Source organism: Leguminivora glycinivorella, chromosome 18 (assembly GCF_023078275.1).
Source record: "Leguminivora glycinivorella isolate SPB_JAAS2020 chromosome 18, LegGlyc_1.1, whole genome shotgun sequence".
In the NCBI taxonomy this organism is placed as follows: domain Eukaryota; kingdom Metazoa; phylum Arthropoda; class Insecta; order Lepidoptera; family Tortricidae; genus Leguminivora; species Leguminivora glycinivorella.
This window is the reverse complement of record NC_062988.1, coordinates 5,056,388-5,071,726: the sequence shown is the minus strand read 5'-3', so window position 1 is coordinate 5,071,726 and position 15,339 is coordinate 5,056,388. Positions and strand designations below refer to the sequence as shown.

At 39.3% G+C, this 15,339-nt stretch overlaps 2 protein-coding genes across 2 annotated transcripts in view; both read left to right on the top strand.

Annotated features, from left to right (window-relative positions):
• Window positions 1–15,339, top strand: part of LOC125236083 (transient-receptor-potential-like protein) — a 64,740-nt gene that overhangs the window by 11,509 nt on the left and 37,892 nt on the right. Inside the window, 1 exon segment of the mRNA XM_048142778.1 lies at window positions 6,133–6,328. Within this exon segment, the coding sequence (XP_047998735.1) occupies window positions 6,133–6,328 (196 nt within the window).
• Window positions 4,024–5,793, top strand: LOC125235868 (tektin-1). Its single transcript, XM_048142485.1, has one exon. It carries the CDS (start codon window positions 4,024–4,026, stop codon window positions 5,308–5,310), a length of 1,287 nt encoding a protein of 428 aa, XP_047998442.1. The 3' UTR covers window positions 5,311–5,793.

Sequence of the window (15,339 nt, the reverse complement as noted above, 5' to 3'; positions counted from 1 at the left end):
CTAGGTGTTTTTTTTCCAATTATGGACGGCAGTTCTTCAGTAATGGATCCCCCATTATGGACAGTGAAATAAGTTTCAAATTTTACTTTTAAAGCCAACTGATACTCAATGAGTCAATTTTATATACCATAAATACAATTAGTTTGAGTTATTTTAACATAGCATTGTTTCTTGTAAATTTTGGTTTTGTAAATTGTTCCTTGTCCATCATAGGAGGTAGGCAGATTTTCGGTTCCAGTAATGGACACTCGCAAAATAACGCCATTTCTTTATATCTTTGGAGCAACAAACTAGTATGTTTTATACCTTATCTCATGCTTAATGCAGTAAGTAAAACGCATTCAAGTTTATACCGAGTATTATTTTATACATGAACTCAACTCTCTTAGCAACATTACTAAGAATTCGTCTTGATATTTTTTTCAGTAAACTGATGAATTTTACCTTGTCGCCAAATCCTTCAGAAATAACCGAATTAATTAAAACTTCAAAATGAAACAGCTCTACAACTCTAGTTTATGGTACATAGTCGTCAGTTTTTAGAAACTAATTTTAGATACTTATTTTTAAGGATTTGTGTTTTTTTGTCCATAATGGCATCACCGTCCATGATGGGGTATTTCACCTTACTTTGTACGAATATAAATAAAAATTATAGACGCATACTACCTAATAAGAAAGCTACGACACCAATCAAATACTATACTTCGATTATAATAATTATAATATTATAAGTACTTCGATTAATTTAATCCATAATGTTATTTGTGATGTAAATGAGTTTTTCGGAATTTATGTGCGAAATGTCATTTGATATTTGATATTTGCCACTCGCTTTTTGGTAAAGGAAAACATCGTGAGGACACCGGACTAATTCCAATAAGGTCTAGTTTACCCTTCGGGTTGGAAGGTCAGATGGCAGTCGCTTTCGTAAAAACTAGTGCAAACGCCAAAATCTTGGGATTAGTAGTCAAAGCGGACCCCAGGCTCCCATAAACCGTGACAAAATGCCGGGATAACGCAAGGAGGATGATGATTTACAAATCCTAGATTTCCCAGCAATGAATAAAACTGTTGCATAATGGACCCTTTATCGTTAACCGAGCCGCGATTTACTTCTTACTGACTGCCCATTTTTAAATTTTATTTAAATGAAATAAATAAATATTAGGGGACACCTTACACCGATCAATATAGCCCCAAACTAAGCAAAGCTTGTACTATAGTGCTAGGCGATGATATACTTACTTATATACATAAATACATACTTAATTATAATTACATAGAAAACATCCATGACTCAGGAACAAATATCTATGTTCATCACACAAATAAATGCCCTTACCGGGAGTCGAACCCAGGACTGCGGCTTAGCAGGCAGAGTCACTACGCGCTATCCAGACCGGTCGTTTGACGAGGTTACTGTCGGTTATCGAGGTTACATTAAGAAAGCGTGCCGCAGCAGCGTAGCAGAGTGTTTGGCAGCAGCAACGGTATCCTGGGTGCGATAGCGGGCCGGCTTGATAGTCGCTATATGCAACACTGGTCGACCAGCACCTCTCCCTAGCCAATTTTGAAAAATAGTATATAGTAATTAGGTACTAAGGAAATTAACATAGTGGTAGTATTAGGTGTAAGTATTAACCTTGTATGGATTTTGTGGTCCGAAATAAATGATTTTTTTTTAATTTTTTTATTTATTTTATAATTTTACACATCACCATTTGGAAATGGGTTCTTTTTAATGACATGTTTTTTTTATTTAGTTGCAATTTTACGATTGATTAAGTCGATAGAGAGTAACAGTTTTGAATTTTCCTGAATAATCATAATATTCGTTACCTATTTCGTCCGGCACGTGATAAAAACTTTAATTATTTTTTAATCATTTATTCTGCATTAAATCGATAACACAATACAATATCAATAATAACAATCTAAAAATATAGCAAAATAAGTTTTTTTTTTAATAATTTATATAAACGTTAGTTAAAAATAGGTAAGACTATATAGAAGTATTTCTCATTTCCAATTACATTAAGTTAACAAGTTATGTTACAATCTACTTTACTACTACTCTAGAGTTACTTTTCAGAATAACATCCATGGGCCTTTGGAAACGTTCAGGTTCGGGGAAATATAAGTTTTATGAAGTATAATCGTTAGGTACATAATGTTATTAATGTTATTACTAATCGTTAGGTAGATAGATTCTATTTTACCTATTAGCCTGATAAAGTCTTTCAAAATCTATTTCGAAAGTCTTTGCACTAGAGCTTTCTTCTGCAATGAGGTCGAATTTTTGTTGGAATATCTAAAATACTCAGATTTTAGGTACAATATGCATAACTAGACTTATCTACTTAAAACTCCTAATTAGTATGAATGATAGTCCATAGTAGCTCTCAAAGTCATGCAGTCCACTTCATCGATCTTCAATGTATTCATCTTGACGTTAATATCCTCTTCTATTTGGATTTGCGTCTGCAGCAAATACCGAAGTGAGCCCGTGGCTTCCTGCAGCATCTGCTGCAGCTCCTCCACGCTGTGCCGTAGACTCTCGCACTCGTAGTACAGCGCCTGCCCTGGAGGATCCTTCACCAGCTCGGCGCCCACTCTCTGAGACCTTCTACCGAGTCTCGTGTGCGCCAGTCCTATGTACCCCTCTTTTTCCGACAAAGCCTTTTTCAACTCTAAAATATTATTCTGCATATCAGAAATCTTCGTCGCAATCTCATGATGCATCTCCTCTAGCCTTTCCTTGGCAATATGAGTCTCTTTAATACGCTCATTGAATTCATGGTTGCAATTGTTGTAGGATTTCCATAGATCATCAATAACTTGTTTGAGCAAGGTATCAATGAAAACGCGTATCGGGCGAGCGGAAGATACTTCTCGTGCTGCCTGTTGTATGTTCTTCGCGGAGTACGCATTGTATTCTTCGGCTGAGATATCAGCGGGGTCTAAGTTTGCATAGCCTTCGTAAACGGATAGGCATAAGTCGGTCGGTTTTAAAATAAGTGATCCCTTATCGGAATCGATGGCAGCTTGCTTGTACTGCAAATCGCGATCGAGTAGGTAGCGGACGGAACGTAGTCGACGCATCTGTTCGTTCAACTGCTCCAGAGCCCGTTTCAAGAGACTTTGTCCCCCAAGAATGGTAGTTATTTCAGTTTGCAGCGCATCTTCAACATTATCGACAGCCAAGTCGATCCCTAGCCGCCCGTCTCGTAACATGAGACATTTTCTACAGATCGTTAGAGCATTTGACTGCAGAGAAGCTAAGCAGTCTTGCAGCCGGGTTTTGTACATGCCTAAAGCTTCCAGCTCATTGCAAATTTCTTTTCTTTGTACCATAAGCTCTCCTTTATTAAACTCGACATCACCGATTCGTTCTTCTATGCGCCGGTCAGTGGTTTCTTTTAAGAGTCTTGCGCCTTCATTGGTTTTATCGCGGACTCTTTCGCATTCCTTAAGGACTCTGTCAGCGAGTTGGGCTTGGTCTTCAGCATTCCTGCTTCTCGCGTCGTTGTTAAGCTTCCACTCTGCGAGAGTGAACTTGGCAGACCGAGGGGGTACGCAGATAATCGCCTGCTCCGAAAGTCGCGTTGTGGCCACCGGGGCTCCAATTACTTGGCGCACCCCAAATTGCGAGTCAGTCATTTTTAAAATATATTTATAAAAAATGCTTACAAGGAGATAGCAAAAATGTTAATAACATTAAAATGAAGTTTCAATACTTATTGAAGATAAAATATTTGCTGTCATACTTGTGTCACCAAAAAGGTTAGTGAAAACTTGTTTTAAAATAATTTTGTGTGTAAACTTTTTTGTTGTACGACCAATACGACGTAGTAAAGCAATCTCTATACAACCAAAATGTTAGGTAATATAATAAATTTAGTTGTGACCTATTTTCTGTCACGAATATGAAAACGAAATGTTTTCGTCAAATATTGACGTTTAACTTCATAACATTTTGCTAGTTCCTTGACAACATTTTTTGTAATTTTATTTAGAATAATGACTGACTCGCAATTTGGTCTGCGCCACGTAATTGGAGCCCCGGTGGCCACGACGCGACTATCGGAGCAAGCGATCGTCTGTGTACCTCCTCGGTCCGCCAAGTTCACTCTCGCGGAGTGGAAGCTCAACAACGATACGAGAAGCAGGAATGCTGAAGACCAAGCCCAACTCGCCGACAGAGTCCTTAAAGAAAGCGAAAGAGTCCGCGACAAAACTAAAGAAGGCGCGAAACTCTTAAAAGAAACCACCGACCGACGCATAGAAGAACGAATCGGTGATATAGAGTTCAATAAAGGAGAGTTGATGGTACAAAGAAAAGAGATTTACAATGAGCTGGAAGCTTTAGGCATGTATAAAACCCGGCTGCAAGACTGTTTAGCTTCTCTGCAATCGAATGCTCTTACGATTTGTAGGAAATGTCTCATGTTACGAGACGGGCGGCTAGGGATCGACTTGGCTGTCGATAATGTTGAAGATGCGCTGCAAACTGAAATAACTACCATTCTTGGGGGACAAAGTCTCTTGAAACGGGCTCTGGAGCAGTTGAACGAACAGATGCGTCGACTACGTTCCGTCCGCTACCTACTCGATCGCGATTTGCAGTACAAGCAAGCTGCCATCGATTCCGATAAGGGATCACTTATTTTAAAACCGACCGACTTATGCCTATCCGTTTACGAAGGCTATGCAAACTTAGACCCCGCTGATATTTCAGCTGAAGAATACAATGCGTACTCCGCGAAGAACATACAACAGGCAGCACGGGAAGTATCTTCCGCACGCCCGATACGCATTTTCATTGATACCTTGCTCAAACAGGTTATTAATGATCTATGGACTGCCTATAACAAATGCAACCATGAATTCAATGAACGTATTAAAGAGACTCATATTGAAAAAGCGAGGCTAGAGGAGATGCATCACCAGACGGCGGAGAAGGTTTTCGATATGCAGAACAATATTTTAGAATTGAAGAAGGCTTTGGCTGATAAAGAGGCGTATATAGGACTGGCGCACACGAGACTCGGTAGAAGGTCTCAGAGAGTGGGCGCAGAGCTGGTGAAGGATCCTCCAGGGCAGGCGCTGTACTACGAGTGCGAGAGCCTGCGGCACAGCGTGGAGGAGCTGCAGCAGATGCTGCAGGAAGCCACGAGCTCACTTCGGTATTTGCTGCAGACGCAAATCCAGTTGGAAGAGGATATTAACATCAAGATGAATACTTTGAAGATCGATGAAGTGGACTGCATGACTTTGAGAGCTACTATGGACTATCATTCCTACTAATCATGCCACTGACTGTTTTATACTTTATACCCTTATGTTTATTTACTTTATTTTCTTCATACTCAATATCAGAGATTTTTTTCTGAAATTCAGGTTGAGTATAACGTTTGTATCAATGTTTTTTTTACAAATAACTTTTTATTAAGAAAGCTCTACAAATATATGTAGAAATAAATTTATTTTCGAAAGGATTTATGAAGGCAAATGGGTAAAGAACATCTATTACTTACCTAATTACAGTACTACTTCATGGAAATAATAAAATATTTCCCCGAATCTGTGCGTAATTTCCATACGCGTGGGTTTTTTCGGAAAGGTAGCACAGTATACATTACTCAACAACTATTTTTATATTTGTACTTACGTTTGTATAGATTTTTTTAAATAGGTTTTCTTTTGCTACATTTTATTTTTATATTGTCTCTTATTGATTGAAATTGTATTGTGTTGTCATTCATACATTAGGTAGGGATTTGAGTTAAAGCGCTGAATAAATTATAAAAGCTATTTTAAATTTGCTTTTATTTTATAATTATTATAAAGTTTTTGTATCATAATAAAAACACATTTCAAATAATAGCATACACCCCCACTATGTTGTATATACTGATAAGTAGAATCAGGGTTTGCAGATCAGACTTTTTTAAATATTGCTTATAGATTTCAAACTTGCCCTGACAATGTCTGAAAAGGTCGGCATATAAATCCTAATAGTCTGCTATCTATGTATAGCACATTTTCTTATTTAAAAAGATCCACATTTTGTCATTTGAAAATCGGTTCAGCCTTTTTAAAATGTTTTAACTCTGTGTTTTTTCCCAGTGTCTTCGAAGCTTCCCAATCCCTCTTCTGGGCGTCGTTCGGCATGGTGGGGTTAGAAAACTTCGAGCTGGCTGGCATCAAGAGTTATACCCGCTTCTGGGGGCTTCTGATGTTCGGCTCATACTCCGTGATTAACGTCATTGTGCTGCTGAATCTGCTCATCGCTATGATGTCCAACTCTTATGCTATGATTGACGTAAGTAACATTACTTTCTTTATCATTTTGATAACCCGCATCTTCGAAGTCTCTCAATCCCTCTTCTGGGCGTCGTTTGGCATGGTGGGGTTAGAAAACTTCGAGATGGCCGGCATCAAGAGTTATACCCGCTTTTGGGGTTTGCTGATGTTTGGATCGTAAGTACTCCGTGATTAATGTCATATATCGTGTTTATGAATCTCATCGCTATGATGTCAACTATTAGGGATGATGACTACATTAAAAATTGGAATTTTGTTTAGTCCGTCAGTTAGATCGTCTAAAAATACTGAACACATATTTTCGCTGTATCTAATTAAATCATCATTCAAATCTTCAACAAAGTTCCGGAGTGGGGGCTTGTCACGTCTCTTTTAGGTAAGAATTGTACCTAGGCGTGAAGTTACGCGAAACGTCAAGGCACTGTACCGTCGTCATTTCTCGTTTACGACAAAAAAGAAAAAATATGTGTCCAAAATTTTTGGATGAATGACGGACTAAATAGTTTTTTGTAGTCGTCATCCCAATTGTATAGATCTATTTATGTTCTGTATGTAGAGAACTGCTTTATAAGTATGTTATTGTTTTATAATTTTATAAAATTCTCGGCGTTAACCCCATGTCGATGTAACTAAATTAGTTATTCATAACATAATACTAAGTATCTTAGTTCTAACTGATGTTCGTGTCTTCATGAAACATTTAACGGTTATGATTAGTTGTAGTCGCTTGCTAATTGTTCACAGAACGACAAATGTAGTTTGGAACTAGTCTAGTAGTAAAGTGATGAAGGTCGGATTTGTATCCATGAACTCAGTTAAGCTTGTTAACCCCCGACGCAAAAACGACGGGGTATTATAAGTTTTGACATGTCTGTTTGTCTCTCTGTCTGTCTGTTTGTCTGTCTGTCTGTGTGCACATCTCGGACACTGGCGATCAAATATATGAAAGAGGCGCGTTCCTAGCACACATTCTAAGCTCGTTTAGGTGAACGCGTACCATGCTTGAATAAGTGAGATATGACAGGTTAACTGTTTGCGTTTTTGACAGGCGGTAACTGTGAGGTAACCAAGAGGGGGTGGGCGGCGCTTTCAGCGGGGAGTGGGAGTGGCCATACTGTACGATAGTACTCTTTATTATACTGTGCTGTGTGTGTGTGTGTCTGTCTTTTTCTTTTTTTTGTTTGAAAGCTGAATTAGTCGGGAGTGTTCTTAGCCATGTTTCATGAAAATTTTTTTTTTTTTGAATATTACAAAAATACAAGACCACTTAGGACACTGCCAAAGTTAAAATAAATAAAGGTTACCAATAGAACCATGGAAACTGATTTTTGAAGTGGAGATTTCGAATTTACATTACATTTTATCAAGGATGAAACTTTGTGACAATGTCGAGTTCGTATCGACGTTTAACTTCTGCGTATTACCTAGTTCGGCCCGTCGGCCTTTTTTTTGCTATAAGTTTTTTTTTAAACACTAACTTTCCTTAAATTCTCTAGGCTGATTTTTATATATGTGATTGAAAAGACTGTAAGGATTTGATAATTATCATTTCCTGACCATTTCCGCCGGCAGTAACTTTTATCAGACGCTTGAAAGTATCTCTAACTTACCCTAATTTCTCAAGCTACGGCCGGCGTATAAGGTCTGGCGGCTCTGGGTACGTACTACGTAGCCGAATGGCATAAACGCTCACGAAACGAAACGCTCGTAGATATCTATCTCTATCGCTTTTGCGTATGGGCGTGACAGAGCCAGACTACTAACTTTCGCGGCGTTTCGTTTTCGTTTCGCGTCGCAGAAATGCCATTCGGCTACGGCACCAGGCCCCGTAGCCGAATGGCATTTCTCCGACGCCAAACGAAAGCGATACGCCGCTGGCTCTGTCGCGCCAATACGCAAGCGCGATAGAGATAGATATCTACTAGCGCTTCGTTTCGTGAGCGTTTCGTGAGCGATTGTGCCATTCGGCTAGCCACCCAGGGCTCTTAGTCCATTATAAAACGTGAACTACTTATGGTAGAGGGTCTGTAATTCAATTCGGTTTAATCAGAACAAACGGTATACACCCTGTGCAGTTTCCTTAATGGGATTACTTTCAGCGGCGCGGACCTATATCATAGCAAAGACTAGTAACTCCGTATAGACGGATAAAATCTAAGAAAAAAAACGTACCTCAAAAAAATGGCGCGTATCAAGCTTACAAAGCCAAATTGTCGAAACTGAGTTCAAAAAAAGGTAGTCGGTTTACACATTTTACTTTATCAGTAACTCTCTATAATACTCGATCCTCTTTGATCATAGATCACAGACCAGGGCGGATGTGGTTTTAACAGAACACCTTTGGGGAACGCTCGGCTAGATGGCGCTAATATTAATATTTGACATTTTAACACATATCAAGCTTACACAGTATGGGCCAAATTGTCGAAACTGAGGTTCAAAAGTTATAAGCTTGTGTCGAGAGATGGCAGTCTATGCCCTGTTTACACATTTTACTTTATCAGTAACTCTCTATAATACTCGATCCTCTTTGATCATAGTCACAGACTACCAAGAAACCGCATTATGAAGAGTTTAAAAGGAGCGCGTGGTCACCAGTGTGCGTCGCCGAATGCAGTGCGCTCACGAATCGCTCACGATAATATCTCTTTCGTAGCTATCTATCTCTGTCGCTCTTGCGTATTGGCGCGACAGAGCCAGACTACCTTTCTGCGGCGTTTCGGTGGCGTTCCGTGTCGATGCCATTCGTCTACGGAGCCAGACATGCTTATGACTTTACCAGTAAATTATAGCGATTTGAGCAGCGCAGTATTATCAGCCCATTCATCCCTAAAAATTATTTTCTTTAGTTTTTAGGGTTCCGTAGTCAACTAGGAACCCTTATAGTTTCGCCATGTCTGTCTGTCCGTGTGCAGTGACCGTTAGCACTAGAAAACTGAAATTTGGTATCAATATGTATATCAATCACGCCGAAAAAGTAGTAAAATAAAAAGTGGACAAAAATGTTTTGTTAGGGTACCCCCCCCCTACATGTAAAGTGGGGACTGATTTTTTTTTCATTCCAACCCCAACGTGTGATATATTGTTGGATAGGTATTTAAAAATGAATAAGGGTTTACTAAAATCGTTTTTTGATAATATTAATATTTTCGGAAATAATCGCTCCTAAAGGAAAAAAAATCACAAAAGTAGAACTTTATAAAGACTTTCTAGGAAAATTGCTTTGAACTTGATAGGTTCAGTAGTTTTTTTAGAAAAATACGGAAAACTACGGATCCCTACACTGAGAGCGGCCCGACACGCTCTTGGCCAGTTTTTTTTTAACTTATATGGACATACTTATGGCCACAGACTAGCCGAGACGAAGACGTGACCTACGCTACGACGGAGCTCGCTCAGCCTAGTTCACCCTTGATTTGAAGGCTGCTGTATTATATGAGCTGGGAAATACACCGTGTTTTTATTGTTTTCCGTTAAAATTCGACACGCAGTTAGGTTCATCATCAGGAACCACCCTGTATAAATCGAAAAAAAAAAATCCTCTCCATACATAATATGTCAAAACAAATACCAACATAAGAAAGTGGTAAAGGATGCCACACAATGTGTTCAGTATTTTTTTTTTATAATTCGACAACCGTAAGAGTTAGGACGCTAGTTTCTTAGAGAAATTCATTTTATTTGACGTAAAAAACCTTCCCTTAAAGTTAACGGAATTCAATAAAAACAGGGTGTATAGACGCTAGCAAGGAATTCCACTCCTTGGCAGTGCGTATAAGAAAATATTCCAAAATTACCAAATTACGAGTGCTCGTTGTGAATGTTGACACAACTTGTTCAAGCGATTGCGACCCTTATTAAATTAATATGGGAAATCATATGTGTGGTATCTTTGAGTTGACTTCATTGCCCCGTCTAGTTAAGGTGGTCTGTGATCATAGTGCACTAGGAGATGACAGTTTTCTGCTATCGTAAATACAAGAAATTCTAAAGAAATGAGCTTTTGCTGCGTAAAGGTCAAAACGGAATAAGAAAATCAAAAGATCTTACAGTAGATAAATTGTAGTAAATAGAATACCTACTTTGGATAGATGTTCGTTTTACAAGATGACAAATTGTTGTTGACTTGCTAATATTGTCAACCCGAACATGCGAAATCGAACCACGGGCGTAACGAGTGGTTAACACAGATTTATGACCGTACTGAATGTTTCAACCCCACCAGTATTGAACAATAATGAAATTCTAAGATGACAGTGAGATATCATTGCGATATGTTGCCGAAATGTCAGGGTCTCCGTCTCCGGCGTGTCTTCGCCGGCCGGAGTTGGACCCCAAAGGGACCCGCAGGACTCTCAACTCTGGCTTGCCTTCATTGGCCGTCCAGAGAGGAACGTCTGAGCTGTAGCTCCAGGGGTGGAAGTGTTAAAGGGCATAACGCCGCGAGTAACTTCGGAGAAAGCGCAGCACCACCTCTCGACACCCCTGAGCCACTCACACCGGTGTTGCACCTGGCCGTCTTTATGATGGCGAATCAGCTGCCCATCTACCGAGTGGCGAGTCACCGCCTGCCTCGATAACTTGTTAACGCAATGTTATGGTAGGTGTTTTCATAATTCATCCAAACTTCAACCCATAGACCTGATATTTTATTGACAATAGTTTTCAATGCCTGCTGAAACCGGTTCATGTACCCGTGAATGGGTTCCAGCAGGCGTTCTACATGACATCAAATATCTCCAACCGGCCTCTATGTGTTGGATCTATATCCCCACGCACGCCTTATAAATGATCGGACTCGAAAGACCCGAGAGTTTAAAATCGTATATCGTTGTCTGAGTACCTGCAACACAAGCCATCTTGAGCTTACCGTGGGGTTCAGTCAATTTGTGTAAGAATGTCCTATAATATTTATTTATTTTATTTATCGTATCTTAATATAATACTTGACGTAGATAATAGTAAAGTAAATAAATTCATATCGTTTTAATTATAACGTCAGGGGGAGTAGGCGTTTAAGATTAATTATCAAACGAAAATGGCTGTATTCTTTAGGGAATAACCGACAAGGAAGTATTTTAGACGAGGGCGAAGTTTGAGATACACGATGAGATTAAATAACGATTAATGAAAGTAAAACGAACTCAATTTTGTCTTGAAAATACATCGAAACAAGTGATCATTTCTCCGAAAATCTACATGTTATCGAAGTTATTTTAGTATATAAATAATCTGCACAATGTGCTTAAACTGCTGTTATCCATTTGTCGTTATAATATTTTATCATGATTTTTTGCCAATTTTTTGAAAACTAGCCTTCCTGTCGCTATTTTACCGGCGACGGACGCCTGCGATTTCAGTGCCGCGCCGGAGCTCGAGGAGGTAAGACGTATGTCGCTTTGGTCTCCGAGTTTTCATCGCAAACGTCGAGAATATTTATTGTTGTGTGGGTCGGACGCCTTGTTTCTACACGGGCTATCCTCGCATTGTGTGTGTGTAAACAGCGACCAACGAATTTGATCCTAGATCCGTAAATATTTGCTTTTGTAATACTTTGTTATGTTTAAATGTTAAAGTATTATAACGTTGTGATGATAAAAATGTGAAAATTACAATACGGTCAAGATGATAAGACACATCAAGATGGTACTCGGGATCTGATGATGGAGCCAGAAGGTGGTCACCAGTACCAGTGAACCATGTAAGTAAACGACTTCGTGTTTAGGCTCGTTGGGTTCGTCTCAACAAGACCTTTGACAAGAGGTGGTACTCAGGGTCTGATGATGGAGCCAGATGGTGGTCACCAGTACCAACCAACCAATCGTAATCGATTCCGGATTACACGATTACTTGATTTTACTTTGTAATCTGACACTACTGGGTGTCAGATTACTTGTAATGTAATCAAGTGAAACGGTAAATTACCATTACATGTAAAGGAATCACTAATCATCTATACAATCATTACTATTACCAATAATTCGGAATCATAGTCGATTCAAAATAACTGAAATTATTGACTTGATTACTTTCAGATTACGAATATGTAGTACCTCAGATTGCTGACTGTCACTTTGACACAAAAGTCGTCATGGGTGTCGTAAAATAGGTTTTAGGAGGTGCTGATTCCAAAATTAATGACTAATGTTCAATCTGACATTGCTGACTGTCACTCTGACACAAAAGTCGTCATGGGTGTCGTAAAATAGGTTTTAGGGGGTGCTGATTCCAAAATGAATGACCAATTTGGAATCTGACATTGCTGACTGTCACTTTGACACAAAAGTCGTCATGGGTGTCGTAAAATAGGTTTTAGGGGGTGCTGATTCCAAAATTAATGACCAATGTGGAATCTGACATTGCTGACTGTCACTCTGACACAAAAGTCGTCATGGGTGTCGTAAAATAGGTTTTAGGGGGTGCTGATTCCAAAATTAATGACCAATTTGGAATCTGACATTGCTGACTGTCACTTTGACACAAAAGTCGTCATGGGTGTCGTAAAATAGGTTTTAGGGGGTGCTGATTCCAAAATTAATGACCAATGTGGAATCTGACGTTGCTGACTGTCACTCTGACACAAAAGTCGTCATGGGTGTCGTAAAATAGGTTTTAGGGGGTGCTGATTCCAAAATTAATGACCAATTTGGAATCTGACATTGCTGACTGTCACTTTGACACAAAAGTCGTCATGGGTGTCGTAAAATAGGTTTTAGGGGGTGCTGATTCCAAAATTAATGACCAATGTGGAATCTGACATTGCTGACTGTCACTCTGACACAAAAGTCGTCATGGGTGTCGTAAAATAGGTTTTAGGGGTGCTGATTCCAAAATTAATGACCAATTTGGAATCTGACATTGCTGACTGTCACTTTGACACAAAAGTCGTCATGGGTGTCGTAAAATAGGTTTTAGGGGGTGCTGATTCCAAAATTAATGACCAATGTGGAATCTGACATTGCTGACTGTCACTTTGACACAAAAGTCGTCATGGGTGTCGTAAAATAGGTTTTAGGGGGTGCTGATTCCAAAATTAATGACCAATGTTCAATCTGACATTGCTGACTGTCACTCTGACACAAAAGTCGTCATGGGTGTCGTAAAATAGGTTTTAGGGGTGCTGATTCCAAAATTAATGACCAATTTGGAATCTGACATTGCTGACTGTCACTTTGACACAAAAGTCGTCATGGGTGTCGTAAAATAGGTTTTAGGGGTGCTGATTCCAAAATTAATGACCAATGTGGAATCTGACATTGCTGACTGTCACTCTGACACAAAAGTCGTCATGGGTGTCGTAAAATAGGTTTTAGGGGTGCTGATTCCAAAATTAATGACCAATTTGGAATCTGACATTGCTGACTGTCACTTTGACACAAAAGTCGTCATGGGTGTCGTAAAATAGGTTTTAGGGGGTGCTGATTCCAAAATTAATGACCAATGTGGAATCTGACATTGCTGACTGTCACTTTGACACAAAAGTCGTCATGGGTGTCGTAAAATAGGTTTTAGGGGGTGCTGATTCCAAAATTAATGACCAATGTTCAATCTGACATTGCTGACTGTCACTCTGACACAAAAGTCGTCATGGGTGTCGTAAAATAGGTTTTAGGGGGTGCTGATTCCAAAATTAATGACTAATGTTCAATCTGACATTGCTGACTGTCACTCTGACACAAAAGTCGTCATGGGTGTCGTAAAATAGGTTTTAGGGGGTGCTGATTCCAAAATTAATGACCAATGTTCAATCTGACATTGCTGACTGTCACTTTGACACAAAAGTCGTCATGGGTGTCGTAAAATAGGTTTTAGGGGGTGCTGATTCCAAAATTAGTGACCAATTTGGAATCTGACATTGCTGACTGTCACTTTGACACAAAAGTCGTCATGGGTGTCGTCAAATAGGTATCCGGAGGTGTTTGAAAACGAATGACCAATTTGGAATCTGACACTGTTGACTGTCACTTTGACACAAAAGCGATCATGGGTGTCTTCAAATAGGTTTTCATGGGTACTGATCTCAATATTAATGATCAATTTGGAATCTGACATTGCTGACTGTCACTTTGACATAAAAGTCGTTATGGGTGTCGTCAAATAGGTTTCCTTTCCAGGGGTACTGTGCAATGTCAGGTTCCAAATCGGTCATTACTTTTTAAATCATTTCATTAATTTTGGAATCAGTGCACCCTAAAAACTATTTGACTACACCCATGATTCCTTTTGTGTTAAAATTACAATTAGCACTGTGAGATTCCAAAATAGTCGTTAATTTTGGAATCAGCACCCCCGGAAACCTTTTTGAAGACACCCATGACGACTTTTGTGTCAAAGTGACAGTCAGCAATGTCAAGATTCCAAATCGGTCATTAATTTTCAAATCAGCACCTCCGAAACCTATTTGACGACACCCATGACGACTTTTGTGTCAAAGTGACAGTCAGCAATGTTAGATTCCACATTAGTCATTATTTTTGGAATCAGCACCCCCTAAAACCTATTTTACGACACCCATGATGACTTTTGTGTCAAAGTGGCAGTCAGCAATGTTAGATTCCACATTGGTCATTAATTATGGAATCAGCACCCCCTAAAACCAATTTTACGACACCCATGACGACTTTTGTGTCAAAGTGACAGTCAGCAATGTCATATTCCACATTGTTCATTAATTTTGGAATCAGCACCCCCGCAAACCTATTTGACGACACCCATGACGACTTTTGTGTCAAAGTGACAGTCAGCAATATCAGATTCCACATTGGTCATTAATTTTGGAATCAGCACCCCCTAAAACCTATTTTACGACACCCATGACGACTTTTGTGTCAGAGTGACAGTCAGCAATGTCAGATTCCACATTGGTCATTAATTTTGGAATCAGCACCCCCTAAAACCTATTTTACGACACCCATGACGACTTTTGTGTCAAAGTGACAGTCAGCAATGTCAGATTCCAAATTGGTCATTAATTTTGGAATCAGCACCCCCTAAAACCTATTTTACGAC

What these genes read in the sequence shown, in the direction of transcription:
- LOC125235868 (XM_048142485.1), top strand. Translation starts at nt 4,024, where the DNA reads ATGACTGACTCGCAATTTGGTCTGCGCCACGTAATTGGAGCCCCGGTG.